At 42.1% G+C, this 23,137-nt stretch overlaps 1 protein-coding gene across 1 annotated transcript; it reads right to left on the reverse strand.

Annotated features, from left to right (window-relative positions):
* Positions 1 to 3,953: 3,953 nt before the first annotated feature.
* SLC25A33 (solute carrier family 25 member 33) lies at positions 3,954 to 21,299 on the reverse strand. Its single transcript, XM_068414753.1, has 7 exons — positions 21,171 to 21,299; positions 13,286 to 13,465; positions 9,620 to 9,697; positions 7,992 to 8,092; positions 6,827 to 6,893; positions 5,211 to 5,491; positions 3,954 to 4,532 (listed from the first exon to the last, which is right to left on the reverse strand). The coding sequence occupies exons 1-7, from the start codon at positions 21,218 to 21,220 to the stop codon at positions 4,330 to 4,332; spliced, it is 960 nt and encodes a 319-aa protein (XP_068270854.1). The 5' UTR covers positions 21,221 to 21,299; the 3' UTR covers positions 3,954 to 4,329.
* Positions 21,300 to 23,137: the final 1,838 nt, after the last annotated feature.

Genomic DNA, 23,137 nt, shown 5'->3' on the forward strand with positions numbered 1-23,137 from the left:
AAGGCCGAGATCGTGGCCGCGGGGGCGGCCCGGCGGGCTCCCTGCCCTTCCGGGGAGCGGGCCCGTCGTGCCTGGCCCGGCGCCGAGCTCAACCCGCCTTTTTTCTTCTTTTCCTAAATTTAGACGCGGGACTCGCTGTGTTACAAAAGCACCTCCAGCCCTTGTACGTGCCGGCCCTGCCGGAGCGAGAGGCCGAGAAGCGCCGGTGGAGGGCGGCTGCAGCAGCCGGGGACTTGCTCTGCTGCAGGCCCAAGCCTGGGGAAAGGCTTTCAAGGACTGCACCTCCACCTAAGGAGGATTCCCCCCCTCTAGGGCCACTTGCACAAATGAAACTGGAAACAACAGGGTCTACAACAAGGCAGAGAACTGGCAATTAAATTTAACATACATTTTTTGAGGAAAAAGGATAGCTGTTCGGAGAATTACTGAAACAAAACAGGCAGAGGAAGAAGAGACAGTTCCAAGAGAACAGGTTCTCTATCAGGATGTACTTTCCTACCAAACCTCCTAGTTGTCTGGGGAAAATGGAAGATCCCTCCACTTACACTGCTGTACCCTCCCCACTGATTTTAGAGCTTATCACCATTTTGTGGTCCCTGATCAACTTTACCCAGTAAACTACGTGCTGCAAATAACATCTCCCTTCAGCCAAGGGATAGTATGGCAAGTGGAGCAGGAATTAAAGTACAGGGCTCTGCGGGCAGTTCGTTACCTGCTAGCCAGAAGTCAAAGACTGCTGCTCTACGCTTCCCCTCTGTCTGGATAGACTGATAATCAGAAAGCCCTCAGGTCTCTGATGGGAGTAGTTCCCAGGTCAGACTTGTTCAGCTCTCCCCTAGAAAGCAAAGTAACACCCATTTATGCTCTGCCCCTCTCAGCACGCATGGGTGGGATTTACTGTTCTTGCAGAACTGGAAGCAGTTGGTCTGACAGTCATGCCCTGCTTTTACATGAAGGTGAGAGGTAAGACCTCTCCAAAATGAGACTGACCCTGCCTCAAATTGCGTAGCTGTTTTCCTGGTTAAAAAAAAAAAAACCTGTCAGCACAACAGACAACTGCTTAAAATTCAAGAGAGCCAGGTTGTGTCAACATCATGTTTTTAAAAAGCCACAAATGGAAAAGCTCCTCATAGACAAATAATGGTACTGGAAGCAAGCTGTACTTTTTAAGCTTGTCTTAACTGTGGTTGGGGTCTTAACTGTGGTTGGGGTCTTAACTGTTCCATTTCTATCTCCACAGATTTAACCATGGAAATTAATTCTATGGAACAACAGTGACTATTTTCTCTTGATAAACGAGAGGGGGACCTAATTTTTCCATCTCCCTTCCATTGTTTAGCTCAATTATTTAGGGATTGTTTTATGAGACCAAATGATAGGGAAAGGAGGAAGAACAACCCAGTAATTTGGCACATGAAGCCCTCTGCAAGTCCTCTAGGACTTCTGTACTTGAGAGCTTGTCTATTTTTTCTACAGAAGTCCCTCCCTTCCTATCAACTGTATCTGTCATATCAGTCCAACCATAGATGCATTGTTTACCAGAAGTTTCCGCCTTCAAGGAGCTAATGAGGAACTTGTGCAAAACAACTATAAATCATGGTAAGGGGCACAATCACAACACAAGCATGTATCACAACCATCAGTAAATGCAGATAATTCTGAGGGATATCAAGGCAACCATGGATACCTAAAGGGAGGCAGTAAGTCTTACAGTATAAGGATTTGAGATATCTTCAAATGCCTAAGAAATGCTTCCAAAGCTAAATTAACCAACATGAGTAGCTCATAGTATTGTAGCAACAAGGTGTTTGTAATTTCAGTTTAACAGTTAATTTATGAAGGGGAACAGACTTGGTCCTGGTAAAGTTAATGGAAACTTTGTGGTCACTTCAGATACGACCATAGTTTCATCACCTTACTGATAATTAAGCTACAAAGGGTCTAGTAATGAAGCCTAAACCTGGAGGGAAACTGCCCAGGAAATTTTAACCAGTAACAAATTTACCTACCTTCCATGAAATTGACTTCCTGTGGAAGTTGAAGAAGTGGAACGAACAGTGAAAAATGCTTTTAGTTTTCCCTTCACAAGCAGAGAAAGGTTGGTTGTTTTTAAATTCAGATATCCCTTTGGAAAACACTACTTCAAATTCTTCCCTCTGGTAATAGGCTTATTCCATACTCAGTGACATCAATGGGACTGCTCACAGAGCATCACCTAAAAATGTTAACTCTTTACAGGGTTAAGGAATCAAGGGTTAGTGAATTCAAAAAATTCTAGTAGAGAGGGGAAGGAAAAAGTATTCAGAAATTCTGTTAGCTCCCAATATAGCTTATTAACCCCTGTCAAATTAAGACTAATTCTGCCAGGGTTGGTAGCAAAGCTTAAACAAAAATCCAGCAGAATTCCTGATTTTCCATCAGATTTAGGCAGAACAAGAACTTGTTCACTTTCTCCTGCTTTCTCTCTTACAAGTCCCAAATGCCTCAAAAAGGTTTGAGTCCCCTCTCCTCATTCTCAAAAGATATTAGCAGTCTACACATTTAACTAACATTTTAAAAGGGAGCTAGTATACTGTAAGTACAGAGAATGCTAATTTAAGAAAGCAAATCTCAGAAAACATTTCAAAGTAGCAGCACAAGTGTCCTAGTTCTCAAAAATAGAAACAGCACTGTATGACAGTTTTGGCTCCTATAAAGAGACTGAAGCTTTTGCTGCTCATCGTCTCCATAAAAAAAAGCCATGCCAGTTTTTAGTTACTCAACTGTTTCCTATTTTAGTTTGGGGCTAATGTGATACGTTCTTTTCAGTAAAACATAATAGAAATAAGTTATTTTTGCAGTTTTGCCTCATCATGAGGTATACACACATTCTACCCTCTTTGCACTATGCTCCTCCATCACATTGATGTCAAATATGACCTCAAGTATCAGTCATCAGCTAGGTTCTAATGAGAACAAACATGAAGGTTTGAATCCAGTTATCAACCCATTATATTTCTGCAACAAAATACTAGCCTGAAAACTTGATCTTGTAAAAGACAGCCCTACTCACTACTAGGCTGTTTCTTAATGCTTTGCATGATCCTTCCAAGTCCAAACGCCACCTCTGCTGTGTGTGGTCCTTGAAGTCAAAGATGTCCGTAAACACATGCTCAAGAATTCAACACCTGCTCATATCATGAGAAGCTCATTGTTCAGTTCAACAGCAGGGAAGACTGAAGCTGGGCTCAAATGCTGTAGAGTTTGTCTCAGCTGCCAAAGTAAATGACACTAATGAATAGGAGAGCATAATATGGCCAAAGCAGAACACAAATCTACCTATTTGAGTTCTAAAGTATTTTATCCTGCACTATCTGTAAGTATTCATATACAATACTTTAATTGCAAGGTACTGCTGCAGTACAAGTGGTAAAGAGACTACTAAAACTAAAAGCATACTCCAATATTTATGAAAGGACTAATCTCAAGTATGCGGGATATTTTATTTATAACCGAAAGGTAAGAACTGTATCATGAGTACTGTTGAAGAATACCCCTTTGATATCGTGTCTTTGAAGAGCAAGGCAGATATTGTATCTATATGAAATGTGAGAACTGTTCAACAGGCTGCACTAAGTTGGCAAATCCTTATTTCCTTCAGTAAGAAATCAAGTAATGACATAAAGAAACTTCACATAGGCTGTGGATTTTTTTGGTGTTAATTCCAGTGACGTGTCCCTGAGATAACATCGTATCTCATTCCCATCAGCATCGTTCTGGTGTGCGTATTTCATACCATCAAAACAGAGAAACGTATTACAAGATTGTCCCACTTGAACACTCCAGGATGTTCACACAGCAATGAACAATGCACCTTGAATAAACCAGAAGAACTCTCAAAGTTACATGGTCATTAGGCTATTACAGTGCTAAAAATTGACATGACTCCAGCAGTAAGAAGACAGAGTTTCAAATTTCCAAACCAGTTCTTCTCCTGTTTTAATACGGTTTTAATGAACATCAGTCCAAGAGATCACTTCATAGTATGAGGTACATTCCTTGACCACATATGGCTGTGCTTAAGGAAAAGGACAAACATAAACTTAAATTAAATAGTGTAATTTAATTTAGTAGCAGTTTAATTATCATTAAGTTAAAAAAAGTTATAATTAACTATTAACGTTAATGACTTGAGACCTTTCAGAAAGCACGAATCCAAAAGGAAATATCCAGCAGGTGGTCACAGACCTGTAGTTTTTTCACCAGCGCTGCCACCTGCATGGGCCTCTTAAAGACTATTTGTTCAACGAAGAAATTGGCCTACAGTCCGTAACAGGAGTCTTGGCTCTGCTACTTTGCATGGTCTTCTAACAGATACACGATCAACTCATAGGTGGACAACACAATGGCTGTGTTTGGTATCTGCCGGATGAGTTGCGCAAAGAGTCCTCTATAGAAGGCGAGGTAGCCTTCTTCACGTGCTACCAGACGTGCCGTCTGAATGAAAGTCTTGTATTTAGTGCCTTCTTCTCGCAGCCGTGTCCGTATGACCTCTACAGAAAAGCAAAACAGAGCCCAAAGTTAACAAGACTTAAACCTTCCCGTTGAGAAACATGCCATTACCAGGAAAGAGCATGCAAAACCCAGGGACCTTACAACCTTCCCGTACCAATTGCCTGCCAGTACTTTCAGCCATGGAATCCTGTACACATTGCCCTTGAGGCAAGAAGCAAAGTTAAAGACGAGTTCACTTTCATGTGGAATAAATGCATTATTTGCTCATTCAAGCTGCTACAGAACTAAACGCTTCACTGATGCTCACACAGTCAATATTGCTCTTTCTATACAACCATGATAACATTCACATCTATCCAAAAAGAATAACACTGCTCAGCCCACAAGTGTTTCCCACCACTTGTTCACAGAATCCCACAGGCTGTGGGTACTCAGCTAGATGAGGCTACTAGTGAGAACAGAAGCATTAGGCATTCAATTTCTTTTTGGCATTTTTTGATTTATTTTTAAACTAGGAAGTCCCAATCACCAACTATGTGGCTAACTAGGAATGGTGGGACCAGTACTGAAAATGCCAATGCATGTGAACACGCCACAGTAACATGAATTTGGACATTCAAACAACTAAGAATTTTACAGCCCTAAACCCCATCATTCATCTTGAATTACAGGCAACAGCTGTTCTACTACAGTCATGAATTGAAAAGTTAACATACCATGTGGATAAGCAATACAAGAGGCACAGCCCTTGGAAACAGCAGCAGCAAACATCAGTCCAAAGAAGTTTGTCGAGTTCCTTTCGGTCCCATTAGGAGAAGGGGGCAGTTGGACTTCCTTTAAGTGCTTTTTTAAATTTTCATAAATAGCAAAGCAGATAATGGTCTCAGAAATCCCAGCATAAGAGGCAGTCAGGCCTCTATAAAAGCCGCGGACACCTTCTGTCTGGTAAACATATCTAGCACACTGCAAAGCATTCATTGGTTTTGAACCCCTGACTCTAAAAAACAAACAGAACAGAGCATATAATGAGCCCAGAAAAAGAATTAATATTAAAAAAACCTTATGGCTTTCAATAGTTTTTATAACTACAGAAATGGTTCTCTGTCAAGTTTTACTCCAAACATCTTCTAGGAAAGCTGCATAGAGCAGGACTCTTGTACCAAGAGTGCACATTTGACTTTGCTCATTCACTAATAGATGCTCGCAATAATTCTTTCAGCTTAAGTTCTATCCAGTCTGTCACAGTTCATACCACTGCTTTAAAAGTCAATAAGCACTGAAGAGACACTGCTTTGTGTTAAACTAGTGATTCTATTTAAAGTCGATCTTCAGCAGGCCAAGAGACAGAGGTCTGCTACATGAGAAATGATCCTTCATTTTAAGAGGCAGCACTCAGTTGAAAGCTGCCACCCTGTGAAGTGCTGGAATTAAGTCTTCTAAATTATTCCTAAATTGTGATGCCTTAAAGGATCCTTCTTATCTGACCTTATCTGTCCTTGCAGGAAGGAATTTCCATTCTAAGCAGTCACATTATTAGCAGAGTCCCTTATTGCTTCGATATCCACCAGTGATTGTGAATCGCTCAACTGAAAGATATTACTGTCAAATTCCCTCTCTGTCTTCAGGAGGTATGGTTAACAGTAATACAAAGCTAAAGGAAGCAAAAGAACATTAAACCACTGCAATACTGCCTCTAGAATGTTTTATGAAACTCAACTAATGTGGCTTCACTACAATTTAAAACCATCACCCCCTCTGTTTACAGCTGCCTAGCTGCGTCTCAGTAACCTCGACTTGTTGCAGTAACACACACAACTGTATGAACTAGGATCAGTAAAAGTGATGTTGCCAAATGGGACACAGACTGCAACCTCATGCTGAGCCTCCCTCATGAACTCTTCTGCCCTTTCCATAGCCTCTATTATTGCTGTATCAAAACATTTCAGTCCTTGATATCCTCAACATCAGCCCCTGAAGTACAGAAGATTCTGTAAGCAGGAATCTGAGAGAAAATTAATGCTATGCCCAACTTTACTTAAGATTTACAGTGAAATCAGAAACTGAACCTAACCTAGCACTCAAGGCACCTTCCACATCCTTCTCAATAGTAACTGTGCATCAAACTGAAGTAGGACACACAGAACCTTAACCTTTAGTCTGACCAGGCAGAAGCATGGTGGTTTGAAAGGTGGAATTAAGATCTTGTCAGGGAAACAACCGTGCAAGATCTATCAAAGTACAAACAGCCATGAGTAGAAACGTGAAAGGTCAGTTTTCCAGAGGCTCCCTTAGCTGCTCAGTGGCATCTAATCTCCCTCAATCAGTTACTTACTTCCGTTCCAGTTGCATTCTGGTTTTCACCATCCATATAGGATTCATCAGGGAATTTGTGATAAAGGCTGAAAAAGAGAAAAGAAAACCAAAAGTATAGCTAAATCCAGGTCGGTGTATTGCCATGGCTTTATACACTGTGCAGTAAGACAGCTCTAGCTACCAGCTCTAGCTAGAGGTTTCAAAAGACACGCAGGTACGTAGCTTACAATCTCCTTCTTGCCAGAGAACCATCTCACGTTAAACTTCAGGAGGCGTCGACCAATGGCCTAGGAATTTCTTAAAGGATTCTTCCTTTTTGCACCTATTTGAATACGTACTTCATGTTCCTAAAGACTGCTGTAGACAAGATACCTACCTTACTGGGTTTTAGAATAATAGATAAAAGGAAGCCTGTGGGGAACACACGCGTGGTTTGTTTTCCCCAAGGCTCTAGGTGGTGCCGTTGAGCCACCTCATTAACAGAATCCAGCCTTATTAAGGGGTTACCTTGGGAAAGATTACTTTTAATGATCACTCTGCTGACTGATGCTTGAACTAATGGAGCTCTTCTGCAGTATTTTTCCTACAAGAAGAAACTATTTTTCCCATGCTGGTGGGAAAAATACAACATCCTAAAATAGTATCAGAAGTTAGCTGGTGTCTACTAATATATTTTTTCTTACTTTCAGAGACATTACCATAGCATTGCAGTTGGAAAAAAGTTCATCCCAAACTAGAAATATTTCAGTGTTGAACAGGAAAGCAGTTCCTCTGCAGACAAGGTAAGTTAGGAGCGAGCAAACTCCTGTTTTCTGGCATATACAACCTCAAACTAAGTGTCCATTTTCAGAATGCACCACATGCTGGCCTCAGTACTCATTCATATACCACGACTATCCAGAGCTGTCAGCCAAGCCTGGTGTGTTAGCCTAGGTCCTGTACAGACAGACTGGAAGTCCAGTCCCCACCTTAATTAATTTCCTATCTATTAATTAATTTCCTAACTATTGAGAGAGATAGAAGAAGTCTTGTAGCAAACAACAGCTTGGAATAAATACTTTAAAGAACTGAGGTGCATCTCAGAGCCACACAGATACCAATAAATGTATTGTCTGCTATTGGCGAGGGGCTGGACACTGGGGTATTGCTGCAGACCACATGGAAGATGAATTACAAATACAAACCTGCAGAACCCGCAGAACAGATGTGCACGATGTTGCTGTTGGGCACAAAAATGCCATTAAATCGCTCTTTGGCTTTGGAGTAGCATGCAAAATAGACAGCTCTGTTGGAAAAAAAAAAGAAAAAAAAAAAGGGAAGAAAAGCAATGTAATACAGACAATGTCAAATCAGACCCATTACTATTCTGCCCTCTGCCCCCTAAAAAACAAGACTTTCTCTCCAGAGCCCTCCACATGACTACTTCCATCTACAAGGACACAGTGTTGGGTTTTTTTTTTCTCCTTATACTACAGTGCCACTACCTGACTTGACACCCACAGGGCAGAAATATTTTACTTTCACACTAAGTCTGAGACAAGAGGCAATATGGTCTTGAAGACAAAGCAAGTTGGATGGGATGCCTACACCAGGTCTGGCATTAAACACACTTTGTAAACTTGGAATGTCACTGTCCTACCTGGAGCCTATGTTTTCCAGAAATTTGTTCAGCACTGTAACTGCCTTAGCAGCACTTCACGCTTTAAACACTTAACCCTGGACTGAAATGAAAGTTTTACACACCTCAAATCCCTGCATAATGCATAGGAATAGAGGAAGCTCAGCTGATCTGCAACAGTCAATACGATGAGTAAGAAGCTGTCTGAACCAAGTATGTTCAGAGCACAGGTCCTTGAAGTGAGCTGCTAGAAGGTGGATATTGATGGCTATGATTTGAGAACTTCCATAAAGTACCTTATTTTAATCTTATGGAAGAATATGAAGGAACACAGAAGACATCATGAGTGAGTTGCATGAAAAAGCAGGCCGTCTTGGATTCAGATCCCTGCTGCAAAGATTACCTGTACAGAAACAGGATTCCCCACTTCCGGGGGCAACATCCTACCTACTAGGCAAGAGGCCAGAGAGGGAGCACACCACTCCGCATGTTCCTTTTTAACGGGTTCAATTTCAGGCAGAGAACATCTGCCAATTTCCCGATTGCTAACAAGTTTTAACATTTGCTAGGCACAAAGATCTTCAGAGGCACGTCAGAGGTACATGTGGAAACCATTTAGGTGCCTGTAAGACTTCCAAATGCAAACAAACTTTGTAGCTACTTTTGTTGTTGCTGTTAAAAAAAAAAAGGGGGGGACATACACACACACCTTTGGGGTTACGTGGCAGCAATGCAAGTCTTTCCCCCTCAGCTGTAGTTTTTAATTTCAGAAGAATTTAGGCAATCAAAGAACAGATAGGTACTCCTCTCCCCTGGCATCTAGCTCCTACTCAGTGTTTGGCAAGCACTTTTATGTATTCACAGGGAAGTAGTAGATCATATTAGAAAAATGCAAATATTAATCCTACAGATTTTTCTGCACTACTTTCTCTTGTTTTCTCAAGCACATGATAAGTGGCTCTGGCAAGGACTTGGAATTTAAGTACCTTATTTAATCTGTACCCTCCAGTGTTATACAAGTGTAAGGCAGATTTTTAGAAGTATTTCTTGGTATGTATACTGTGCAGTACACATGCACAAATCTCAGCTTACAAATGGGATAACTTTATGACCTATTCTTTTGAATCACAAATGCACTGCAACATTTGGGTTGGTACCTTAAATGTGTCTTTTAACAATAGTTTAACTATTTACCTTGATGGTGCAACTCCAACCAAGTTTGGACCCAGCCCTCGGAAAAGTGACCTTGGTCCTTCTTTTTCCAGAATTGACCTTAAAATAAAAGCAAACAGGGGAAAAAAAAAGATAGTATTTGGGTTAAAAGTTATTCTTCTTGTTCTGTCAGTCAGTCTAAGGAACTGTACAAAAGCAATGAGTACTAATTGTGAAACTGTCAGCTTTTAAGCTACAGAATCATAGAATTCATTTCTTGTGAATTTTTTCACAAGCTGACTCTGATGAACAAAGAGTGTTTTTGGCATTCTCTGTATCTAAGCAATTCAGGAGTTTGCTTCTTGTATAGAGACATGAAAAAAAGAAATCCTTTTCCTGTTCACAATTACCTGGTGATATGTTCTTTCCCCAGAGTGCAAGTTGAATGTAGCAACCGTACTACAAGCTATGTCTCCCCAGGTAGTTCAGGGATATCTGGTTTTGAGGGCATTCAAAAGAGTTCACATCATCTTTCCCAAGTGAACTCCAACTATGGAGGTACTGCTGTGAATCACGGTCAGGACTGAACTTCATGATCAGGTCTAAAGCAGGAAGATCACTAAATGATGCTTTCCCTCAGTTCTACAATTGCTACAGCCCAGCTTTCCAAAGCCATTTCCACCCACCTTCTCTCACACCTTAGAAGGCATGCTGGGCTAGGACCTCTCTGAAGAAGATGAACTGTTTGGATGGCTTCCCCAGCAGCTGCCAAGTTCTGTACAATACCTTGCTGAAGTGCTTCATTAAAACAGACTTACCTTACAAATTCCTTGCACTGCTAACAGCAGACATATTTGCAAGGGCTAAAACAACAGCCAAACACCAGTAAACAGCCAAGTATTTACCACTGAACTCCAGGTACAGTCCAGTAATCACTGGGATTTCAGTGCACAATTGCTAGACAGCAGCCCTCTTAACTGAACTCACCATGTGAAAACCATGCAAGAAAATCCAGATAACACCGGGCTCCATGGGTAGTTCACATGCACCTGGTGGAACTGCCAATTTTTCAGAATTTGCCTTCTAGGTCATTTGCACTGCTGAGAATGTTCCCCACAGATTCCAAAACCAAGCTCATTAGACAGAAGATACAGGAGCTTCTGAAACACTTTTTCTGCAGCAGAGTTGAACTTTCTGTGTAAACTCCAGGGCTGAGTGTCTCTAAGGAGACAGATCCACCAACTACTTGTTCTTTGTCACTTAACAGTCACGACTGCAGATTCCAGCTGGGGTGACTCATCAGAATCTTAAATGGATTAGACAAAAACAGCCTGTCCTTCTGGAGTGCTTTCTATTCAGCAGCAAGCTTAACCTGCCCTCCTGAGCACCTACTTTCTTTCTATTTACAGCAGTTAAGGGGCTTTCATGCTTAACACCTTTAACTCTTACAGAGCAATTTTACATGTAGGGCTCTAATGGCTGCTGCTTTAGCCACACAATTTTCCCAAACCAGAAGGCCCTAGTCATGTCCAGTCTGGCAATGCGTGCATGACCAGGATTGAGAAAGGGATGGAAGACTAAAAGCAAGAGACCTAACTTCACTTCTTTCTTCATACATTTATATTTTATCAGAAAGGTCATAATCAACAGCATTATCTGTTCTTCATAGATGCTGTCTGCAAGGAAATGACAGCGTAAATATTTTGCTCTCACTTCTCAGTCCTCTGAAGTAAGCAGGTCGAAAACTTGGTGATACATGCAGCTGACCAGTTCCTGAAGTGAAATTAAATCAAGATCATAGTCACCAAATTTAACGAGATTAATGAATATATTAAAAGTTTGACCTAATTTTAAACCATTTCCTCTCTCCCTAAAAGAAAAAGACAACCCCAGAAAAAGATTGGCTAAGAGTATGAATCAAGAACCTTGTGCCTTGAAGTTTTCACTTCCTTTAGTTACAGCTGCCTAAAGTCCAGTGCTGCAAGGTGAAAAGATAGCAAGGGAAAGCAGATGGAAATCAAAGGCAACAGGCACTACCTTACATTTTCAGTCACGAATTGCTCTAGACTCACCTCTGAATAGACAAAGAAATGTTTGGCAGGGGAAAGAAGCACTGTTTACAATACAGAAACTCAAGTCCCAGAACGACTCTAGCCAGCTAGTTCTGCAGAGAATTTGAATTAGCACTGTACTGTTATATAACTGTGCAGCTTCTCCCCAGGCAATCTGCCAAGCCTGTTGGCCTTACATAAAACCATTCAACTGGCTTTCCTAGTCATTATTTTCTTTGGCATTTCTGCTACCTGATCTAAATAGGACCTCTCTGCATCACCCTGGGGTGCCCAGTGGTCCAAATAAACTCAATCCATTTGCATGAGGTCTGAGCCATAAGTTTATGGTGCTTTGATACAAAATACAGTAGTAGAGATCTGGACTTCAGAGTTACAGGTAAAACTACTCAGCAGCTGTAAGCTAGGTGATTTCACATTTCCTCTTCTTTATGAATACACATCTGAAAAGGGAACAGTTGGAGCACCAACTGCTGCAGTCTGAACCACACAGAAGGCTTGTAACAGAGATTGTAATACAGGTGTAGATAGGATTGATGCACAATAATAATTGGCAAAGGCAACATCTAATAGCAAACAGAGGAGAGCTCATTAAGTCAGCTGTAGCTGAGGAAAAGAGAAAAGCTTCCAAGAGCCCAATTAGACATTATATTTTAGCGAGACTGCTTTTGCAAAAAGTGTCCTTCCTCCACTCTACAGGAGTTTCTGTTACAGATCACCCGCACCAGGGCAGACACGCATAACTTAAAATATATGGGAACGTGAATTCTGGAGGTCATCTGGTGCACGCTCATGCTCAAAGCAGGACCAGCTTCAAATACAGATTGGGGCCAACAGGCATCACTAAGTGCAGCAAATCAGAAACCTTGTTACAATGCTGGTCCATTAAGGTGAAAGAAAGGCTACAGGCTCTCACTTTTGTGTGACACTCCAAAGAGACAGCGCTTCAAGAGAGGAATTAAAACTTCCCTCCACCAAACAGGTAAACAGCATGGGCAGCAAGAGCAACAAGTATCTCTACCAGCTACTCAAAGCAGACTGGGAATGGCTCCAGGAAAAAGACAAAGACAGTGTATATGGCTTATTCAGTCCTTCAATCATTTGCCAAGAATTGGCTCCAGCTAGTATTACCTGTTCCAATGCTCAAAGGAGACAGTAAACATGATTATTCCCAATAAGAGACAAAGATGACACTTCTCAGTGTTGAAAAAGAGAAAAAGCCCTTTCCTCCAGAATATTTTCTGTGATAGTTCCCACAAGCTAAGGCACATCAAGAGTTTACAGTATGTCCTGTGTATTGATCTCTAGGAAGTCATAACTACCAAAAAGCTTAAATGTGAGGAGACAATTTAAAAATAACACCTCCAGACACTTATTCAAATCAATTCACTTTGGAAAGTTTCTAAGCAGTGGAAACAAATTTCTGGGGAAGTTTAAAGGAACATTCAGGAGTCCTGAATATGTATGTGTTTTTAAAAGGATAATTTATCTTTCGACTGCTGAAGGCAGAAGCCCAACTGACACGAATCCTTCCAGTGCAAGTCTGGAGCAAAATCTGCATTCTGTGTTTGCACAGAGGAATTGAAACTCAGATCACTGGTGTCAAGCAACACTGAATGACAGGAGGAGCAGTACTCACTTGAGAACATTAAAGAGCCCAGGTGATACAGATGTTGGCCTGACCATTCCTTCACCACTGATGGTCCCCAGTTGGACTTGTGGGTAGTAGACAGCCCGGAAGGCTAGCTTTGAAGATTGGAGCCTAGTCTTTATTACCTCTAAGGGACACGTAAAGATGGCACCAACTGTTCCTCCGCATCTGTAAAACACAATTTAAACAGAAGACAATCAGGAAAACATAGCTACACAGATGTGTCAAATCACAGCATGGCGTATAAATAAAATCTGAAGATTGTCTCCAGTTGCTCCGCATCGTGGAGAAATTATTAGGAAGCAGGGCAGGTTGGGCATTAGGCAAGGGAGACTTCCCAAGCCCTGGGGGAGGGGAGAGAAGGTTGAGAAACTGTTGTAATGATCATGTGCAGTGATGAGATTGGTAAACACAAAGATGATACCCAGCACTAACAAAAAATCCCTGACTGACCATCTGCTGGTCCCGTGTTCTGCCAGGACTTGGAATTCTGCCTGTAAAAACTTCAGAGGCATCCATGTTTCAGAGGTTGTTGTCCTAAAGCAGACATACCCTTGGATGGATTTTTCTTATGGGAAGCAGGAAGCTGGCAAATGAGAACAAGCCACTGGGGATTAGGACACTGTAGACTGGAAACACAGCAACATCATTCTTCACCATTTCAGTACTTATGATTAGAACAGCTGACTACAGAAGTAGCAAATATCAAAACTACACAAAGTTATGCCCTCTTAAAAAAAATGGATATCAACTACTTTTTTGGGGATGGAGGGAAGGAAGCTGCAAGGATGAGAGGGAGGGTGGGAAAACAGAATAACAGGACAGAATTCCCATGCTCTGATAACGGAAGGACAAAAATAAAATACTCTACACCCACAAATAATACATGTGTGTGTATATACACATATAAATATAGACACACACACATAAATAAATATATAAAAAGAAATAAATTATCCTATAATAGGCATATACTCATCTTAATGTAGTCAGACTGAGCCTCAGGCTGGGCCAAGAATATAAGGTGTACGAGTCCTAATTTTCATTTTAATCAGTGATCTGGAAAGTGACTGATCAAACCATTTCTCTCTCTGCTGCTGTTCCTCTTTGGTAATTGAATGTCCCTTCTGTCAAACCTCACAATTAAACATGATGTTGAGGCTGGCTAAAAGGCACTGTATCTAAATTTTATTAATCAAACACATGGGGATTTAGGAAGACTAAACTAAAGATTTCAGTTTTTTTCCAAGGCATTTACTACAACTGAACATACTGACTGGGACATATTTTCTTTGTTTACACAAGTGTCAAAGCATGTGATCCCTTCAAAAACCTGCATTGGCGATTTTCCTTAGAAAACACCACAAGTCAACAACTTAACTCTCTTTGATGTTAATATGAAATTGTAATTTAAGTAGTTTTCCATGAAAGGGAGATTAAATAAAAAAAAAATCCTATCCTTTGTCTTGCACATAAAAAAAGCATTGCTTGATAGAGTCATAAGAAGTTTCTACGCACTAATTTGGGAACAGAGATCCATTAAAGGACATTAATAAAGATACTAGTGCATATTTTCTAAGGCCCCATCTATATGTGAACTATTTTACTAGGAGAATCTTTTTTTTTTTTTAACACAAGGAAAATGGTAATTAAAGAATGGCAGAAAAATCCAAGCTGTAGATACATACTGGTTTATAAATGCTTTATCCAGTACGGCTTATTTTGCTTGTGGAAACAGTATGTCTTACATCAGACAGTAACCATTCTTTGCCAAAACCCTGAAGCTCCTGCACTTGCACTAACAGCCTGGCCACCCTGGCTGTACAACCTCAAAAAGGTTCTTTATAAGGTTCAAAAAGACACCTCAGACCACATGGCCGGGGAATACAACTTCCTAACAACAGTTTTCATGTTTCGCAAGGTTCTGTCCAGGTATGTGATCCCAAACACTCTGCTTTTCAGATACAAGCACATCCAACAGAAGAAACTGTGTTTTCACTGAGACTGGCAACATGATTGTTAAATCACAGCATGCTTTAACGAGTTTCTCCTTTAAGTTCTTGCTTCTTCCTCTTCCCTGCTGAAAGGGGAAAAACCTAAACTAGGGACAATCCATACATCTAAAGTGACAGATACTATGAGAGAGAGCTTTGCCTTCATCCCTTTTAAACCACTTATGCTTTGACTGTTGAATAAAGTCACGAAGTTGTTCGTGAAACTAGGTACGTAGCAGCTGAAATTGTGTCATTTGGCTCAAAAATGACAGTGTTCACCAAGACCTTATCAGGCCTCCGATTACTTTGTGTACTGAACTGGGGCTTGGACACAAGCTTCCTCTTGTGTCAATACTACTCTGGAGGACATCGCTTTGCGTTATCCCTCTCTGTTTTGTCAGATGCACAGCACATTGCTCAGATTTCTCTGAAATTAGACCCTGGGGGAAAGAGAGGTCAGGAAAGGCTTCTCCAGCAAAACCTTTCCCATTCGCACAGCTCACACTTACAACTTGGAGTAGGAAGTGTTTTGAGGATCCCTCTTGCAGATCCCCACTGCCACCCTTCCTACTATGTATGTCCAATACAGACACAAGTATGTATAATTAACACCTGACTAAACAACATACTCGAGAGAAATTGTAAGTCTGTGGGAACTCGATGAAGAGAATTTGATTGCCTTAATTTCCAATTAATTCATCTACCAACACTCCACCTCTGTGTACTCCGTCTTCAGTCCTCATTTATTTCACATCTATGAACATTAAAACAATACTTTCACAGTAACAATTCATAAATTCAGAACAGTGAAAATCCATTTGCTGCTTCTGAACTACCAGCTGCTCAGTCTAGAGTGACATCTTGCCATACAATTTTTTAGCCTCTCTGGCATATTCCCTCCTGCATCAGCTGTCTTCTTGCCTTCCTAGCCCACTCCTTGCCTTTCATCCTTTTAGTCTGATAATCCAGCTAATTTATGCAGCCTTTAATATTTAAGTACTTATGGTAATGCACACGTAACCCTCTGATATTCAACACAATGAGTTAATATCTGCATCATCAGTTTTAACAGCCCAGAGTTCATGTCGTCAGTGCGACATTTAAGAAAAAAGCATTATCTAACAGAGCAATTATCAGAATGTCAACAGGGTGCATACATTTATGTCCCAAATATAAATACACAGCAGATAGTTCAAACAAGGACTTTGATGTGTTGGGCAGCTTTTTCAGATGAGCTGATTTTCCTCCACATGGGAATTTTCTGCATCATACCCTGGTGTTGCTCTATTCCCTGGAAAGATGGCTGAAAAATAACACACTGTGCATAAAAGAAACACTTTTTATTCCTAGAGTGTTCCAAATGCCTGCGTCTGGGAAGAAAGGAAAAACAACCAGCCTTCCTCAGCTACATAAACCCTGAAAGATTCAGACTATGGATATACAGCCAGATAAATTTCATTTGGGAAAATCTTATGCTGCAATCAAGGCAAAACCTCCAAGTCTTCACACTGGTTTGAGTCAGGGTTTTTTTTCATGCATTAGTGCACAACTACAGTTCCAGAGGTGTTAAGCAGTGTTTAGTGCACTAGCCTCTTGCAAAAATCCCACAACAATGTCTAAATCTGTCCTCAGTCACAAAATAGAAACCTCCCCAGGAAGAACAAACTATGGTATCTTCAACAGGTCACACGGCAAGCATATAACAAGAGGTTCCCAGCTATGCTCTGCATGGACCACAGACACAAAATCTCTTCAGTGTGAGACACCCAACAATTCACCAGCTTTGGCCTGTCACTTACTGCCAGAAAAACAGTATTTGTACTTCAGGCTTTGAATGACTCCTCTAGTTACATGATGGCCCAGGCATATATGGCCATTAGAGCAGTAAGATACAGTCCTCTGCTTTGTCGTGTCCAAAGGAACTAAGGCAACTGTTGGTCTGAGAATATGAAACACGCTTTGTGTTTATGGAAATACATAATGTACTATACATTAAGAGCTGCAGAAAAATGATTTACTTCCATAAAAAGAAAACACTGTTTAAAAAACATGCCAGGGATGTAAATCTCAAAATCCAATTCCAATTTTTCTCCTGCTGCCAGCTTTCTATCTTTACAAAGTCCACTGCCAATATACCCATGACTTGCATTTGAAATAAACTCTCAGCACCCACTAGCACAATTGACATAGATGCCAAGAATCTTGATTAAGAGTAAGGCTTACTTCATCTGTCCTAGATTTAATCACTGAGCAATATTCTTAATATGAATAACACCACGATGCTGAATGTCAAAGGAAGTTCTGCAAAACAAAAACAAATCAAAAAAGCATCCAAACCTTTAACGATCTTTCAGTAGAGTACCACTGACTTTACTAAGATCATGAGCAAAGATGATGAGCTGCTTGGTTAGAGGAATCATAACTTATAACTCACCCTGACACATTTTGCTGTGTGAGCATTTGAAATTCCCTCTTCCTCCCCAAAGGACAGCAACTACTCTCAACATTTAACAGTGAATTTTGACAGACAGGAGTCAAGTGAAACACTTGCAAGAGAAGTATTGGCACAAATAGTCTGGCAACTACTAAATGTGTGGCACATCACACAGTACCTATATGAAATCAAGATAAAAAGTTTGTTCCCAGTTTTTGCCCTTTGCCAGTTCTATGAAGAGCACTGCAGCCTCTAAATACCACTTCTTAGGAAATCCCTGTAGCAAACAGTATTACTCCAGCTAGCAAGACAACATGGAGTAACCTCTGCTGCAGCCTAGTCCACAGTTTTTCCCAAACTAAAATAAGCAACAACTGCACTGACTTCAGCAGGGAAGCTGGAACCCAGACTCGTAAACATGCTTACATCTGTTGTGCAACTTAGGCATCATTCTCTTTGCTGCTTCCTAAATCTTCCCTGCCCTCAGAGTCATCTTCCCATCAAAATGCCAAGACCTTTTGGTTTGCTGTTACTATTGTAAGCCTTAAAAGGAACTAACAGAAACAAAAGGAAAGCCAATCTGTCTGCCTATAAGAAGCCAGCTAATAGGAAGCCATCTCTTTCAACAATTGGAGAACACTTTCTAACATTCAAGTGCATTTCATCACTCCTAGCCTCTCAAGTACTAACGCTTCTACTCTAGCCGTGAAGATTATCTGAGGCTGGCCTGCCATTTTTGTGCACACATAAGGATATTGTATTACATCTTCTTAATTTAACACCACACCCCACCCTCACCTTCACAGGAAGGTATCGTAATACCAACAATGTCTCTATCAAGATTATTTCAAGTGAATGGTCTGCACAAATACTTTACAATTGAACAAAGGTTAGCACCTTACACAACTTATAAAGTATTATGAACTTCCAACACCACCTTCTGCTGGAGAGGTAATTTTATCCAAGGTCCTGGTTCTGCAAACAGGTCTGTGTCACAACACAACCCTTTTATTATAATAGAGTTCTCTAAAAGAAAGTACCAAGGTAAAAGTATTTGAAGGACTGAGGAAGGACCTCAGAGACTATTACTCAAGCACTAGCACACTAACAATTCTTTCTAAAATTCCTTTGAGGATGTAATAGATGTAGCAAAATATTATCACAGCTGAGCTCCTTTAATGAGATTTTATGGAGCAGGCATCCTTTACCACTACTACTAAAAAACAAAACGCGTAAGGCAGACATAGCACAGAGTCTCATATCTAATACCATTTGGGTTTCTCGCGTGCCTACCAGCTGGCTGGTCCAGCACCCCTCCAAACACATCACATAGCTCCTACTACGTTTCTTACATGCAGAGAAATAATAGCTTGGGCAACAGTTCGGAACTGATGTTCAATTTCTTGTTCTACCCAGTGAGCCGTAAGAAGTCTGTATTTCTCACTTGAAAAGCAGAGATAACAGCAGGAGTAGATATGTACACACAGGGTATGGAAGTTCAGGGCCTCGAACAGGGAACCGCTCTGAAATAAACTGTTTGGATGGTGGGTGAGTGTGTGGTTGACCAAACACTTCAGCATTGGCTGGTGCATGAGAAGACTAAATTTGCTGTCTCATTTTCCCTTCTGTAACATCACAGCAAGATAAATGATGGTACACTTTTCCGCATCCCTGTAAATAACAAGATAGGCAGAACAAGAATCAGGTCCAGCAATGAACATTTAAATGCCTGTATACCCTAGAAGAACCATCTCTTCCCTCCCTGCTGTATTTTCATCGCTGCTTTAGAAAGAGATCAATCTTACTATACCAGAGTGCTCAGGGGGATATTCCCTGCTGTGCTTCCATTCTTTGCCCCCATGCTCTCTCAAAAACAGATCGGACCTGGTGACTTCCTAGGCATGCTGCACAGAATGGTTGTTTACTAGGATCCTTCGAGAAGGCAGAGGGTACATTAAATGAGTAAGGAAGATGTTGATCACCCAGTACTAGATTAAAACACTGATGAGTTTAAAATTCCTATATATTTATAGTCTGATGAGTTACGCGAGGACACCTACAGTCCTGGACAGGCATTGTTACTATCCAAACAAGTCGCATGTGATCATTCAGGGCCAGTTTCTGTGACAGGCTCCAGGTACTACTCTAATGCAAGTGGCAGAAGCAGGGGGAAGGAGAGGACTTAAAACAACACATAGTATCCACATCAGCAGAAGAAGGGCGGTGTCTCTGAAAAACTTAAGCTTTGTTGCGTTGAGTATTGTATTAAATGAATTTACTACTTCAGGGATGTGTCAGAGAAGACTGAAGTCTCCTGTTTAGCAACAGAAGAAACAATGGTCTACAATTAAACAGATTTAAACTAACAACAGATTTCACATTGGTTTCCTAACTACTGTCAGCTGACAAGCACTACAGACTATTCTACTACTAAGATAGCTTAAGCCATTAAAAAAAGATTAAAACAAAAGATTTCTGATAAGGACAGAGGTGCACACAACAGCACTTCCCATCTAAGAGATGATTTTTTAAAATTTATTTTTAATTTACACCATAAAATGATCTTGCTGGACTACTATCAAAACTACTGTAATAAGCTAATTAACAAGGCTTTTTGGGAGGGCTTTTGGTTGGTGGTTTGTGGGTTGGGTTGTTACTTTAAGCTTTTAACACAACAAAAACAAGTAGTTTACAACCCCTGACAAGAACTTAAAGGGCCAGGTCACTTACTCTGAAGTAGCAGGACCTTCTCTAACTCTCTTTCCCCCCATCCCTTTTCCCTTTTTGGAGTACTTGCTTTTCAGTACAATCATATGGATCGGGCAGTTACACAGCCTCCACTATTACCTGTCACCTATACACAGGTTATTAAAGTGTTGTGCAAATACATTCCTTTACAAGATCAAGCTTTGGTCCATCAAAAAGCACGAAGCCTGCTGTCTGGACAATGCTTTTTGGATGACATCCCTCAGTTCCTGCTTGCTTCAGCGGGAGCCACATACCAGTGACTTAAACTGTTTCATTTAACAGAGCTGGATGCCACAGCTATGTAAGATTTTGACATTATATATAGCTAAATGTCACAGCAGCCCAACTAACTGCCCAGCCTCAAGTCGCACCACGATCCTTTCTGCCCCTTCCTGCTTGGCTTGCTAAGGACGCATGTCCTAATTCTGGACAGGCCCGCCTCGCCTCGCCTCCTTCACACCGCAGCGAGGTGAAGGCTGCCTCCTCCACACAACAGCGGGCACGCAGGTCGGCGAGGGAGGCGGGGGAAGAGGCGGGCTGCGCTCGGCGCCCACAGCCCCTCTCCCCGCTGCCAGCCGGCACGCCGCGGGGAGGCCGCCGGTCGCGCCGCAGCCAGCCCGCCGCTCACCGAGGGGCCTCCACCGCGGCCATCAACCCGGCGCCCAGCCCTGCCCTCCGCCGCGGCGGCCGCACTCACCCTCCGGCGAAGAGGTGCAGCAGCGTGTTCTCCTGCGGGGCGCCCGCCATGGTGTTGCCGCCGCCGGCTCAGGCCGCGGCTCCGCCAACGGCTGCTGCAGCCGGAGGCCGGGCCGCGGCGGCCACGTGACGGCGGCGGGCGGCGCCCACGTGACGCCGGCGGGCGGCGCGTGGTGCGTCAGAGGGCCGCGCGTGCGGGGCGGGGCGGGGCGCGCGGTGCCCCCGCGTGGGCGCGGCGGAGCCGGCGGGAGCGGTTCCGCGGGTGATCGTTAGCGGTGTTTGTGTTTAAGGGACACACGACATGAGGCTTTTAAAATTCACGCTTCCCTAAAGTCAGAGGAAGAACTTCGGCCCAGCGCAGTGATTTACACTCATGTGTAGGATAGATGCCATCAGTTTATATGCTGCGGGTTAATGTCACAGCCAGGACATTTACCAATATCTGGCTTTTAACATTAAAGTTAAAATCCTGAGGAAAACATAAACATTGAAATCTACAAAAACACCCCAGGTCTGCATGTTTTCCATACACACGAGTTTTCTGTTGCCCTTGACAACAGGCTTGAGCTAACAGCCTCCTGGCTTAAATTCAGGTCCAGACATGAACTTCACTCCTGCCTTATGGCACAAACCAGACTTCCCAGTCCTACCACTGCTTAGGCGCTGGAGTTTGAAATTGGGGTGTGCACGTTCCCAGCATTTAGACTTCAGCCTACTCAGAGGAAAAAAATGGCTTCAGGGTTAAAACAAAGAGATGAAGCAACACCTGGGTCCGCACGGGGGTCAGCACTGTTTGGGTGTGCCTGTCCTGGATCCTCAGGCTCCAAAGAATAGCCCCTTCTAGACCTTTCTGTTTCTTTTTTGAGGTGGTGGTGATGAACTCTAAGATGCTATAAAGAACGGGTGCCTCTAAGTGATCTTGTGTGGTGGCTGAAGAGTAATGATTTACTGAAGCAGAATCAGTCTAGTGGACAAGGGCGATGGGATCCCTTGTCTACAGAGTCTGCTAAACTAAGGAATGAATACAGCATTAAGTGCAAATAGGATCTGAGGCAAAGTTACACCTCTGGCCACCTGGTCCCCATTCATACTGGGATCCTGAGGACCCCAAGTGATCATCGAGATTTTATAAAGTTATTCTTTGTAATGACGTAGAATATATACCAGAGATCCAGGCAGCAACATGGATTTGCTAGTTGTAAATACATCAAGGATACTGGGCCTGTCAAACAGTGAGATAAATGAAGTTTTCTCTAAAGCATAATCGCAACGGATCATGCAAATGAATGTAAGAATAAAAACAATCTGGAGAGGAGATGACTCAGAAGAGAGCTGGTAACCATTGCAGGCTTATCAGAATGTAGATGACACTATTAACATATCTCTTTTGTTTGCTCGAGGTATTGATTCAGCCACCATGTGATCTTTGGAGGCCCACCTCATTTATAGTGCCTCTCACCTGCCAAAAAAAACCACTGACCTTATCACAATGACAAAAACTTCCACGTGGGTATAAGCATTGAGAAAACACATCTGTGGTACCTGATAACATCAACACAACCAGAACTGGCTGTAAGGACCCCTTTGCTAAGACTTCCAGCTCAACACAGCAGTGGTACACATGCACACTGTGAACAGGTAAGGATTCACATAAGCACACATAGATACACAGCGAAAGCTGGGCCAAATATTGTCATTTACACACATATATAAACTACAAATGCACAAAGGTGGGACTACTAGCCTTTTGTATTCACACACACAGGGCCCTGTTACACAGGAAGGGTGACTGTGCCATGGGAGGCGAGATGTTCAAGTAGGGAATGTACTGATCAGCTATTTTAGGGGGCCAAAGACATGGGGGAAGCTGATCCTGACAGGATCTGACAGGCCAGAGTTGTGCAAGTTGTATGAAAAAAGATGGGAAGCTGCTATGGCAAGAGGGGTTGAGGAGAGAAGGAGCTGTGC

The sequence above is a fragment of the Nyctibius grandis genome, chromosome 17 (genome assembly GCF_013368605.1).
Source record: "Nyctibius grandis isolate bNycGra1 chromosome 17, bNycGra1.pri, whole genome shotgun sequence".
NCBI classification, from domain to species: Eukaryota; Metazoa; Chordata; class Aves; order Nyctibiiformes; family Nyctibiidae; genus Nyctibius; species Nyctibius grandis.

Coding starts and splice junctions, on each gene's coding strand:
- SLC25A33 (XM_068414753.1), bottom strand. CDS start 21,220: ATGGCGGGCGCCCCGCAGGAGAACACGCTGCTGCACCTCTTCGCCGGA. Junction 8,093..9,619: donor GTTGGAGTTGCACCATCAAG/GTAAATAGTTAA, acceptor TTTTTCCAACAG/AGCTGTCTATTTTGCATGCT. Junction 5,492..6,826: donor AGAATGCAACTGGAACGGAA/GTAAGTAACTGA, acceptor TTTGTTTTTTAG/AGTCAGGGGTTCAAAACCAA.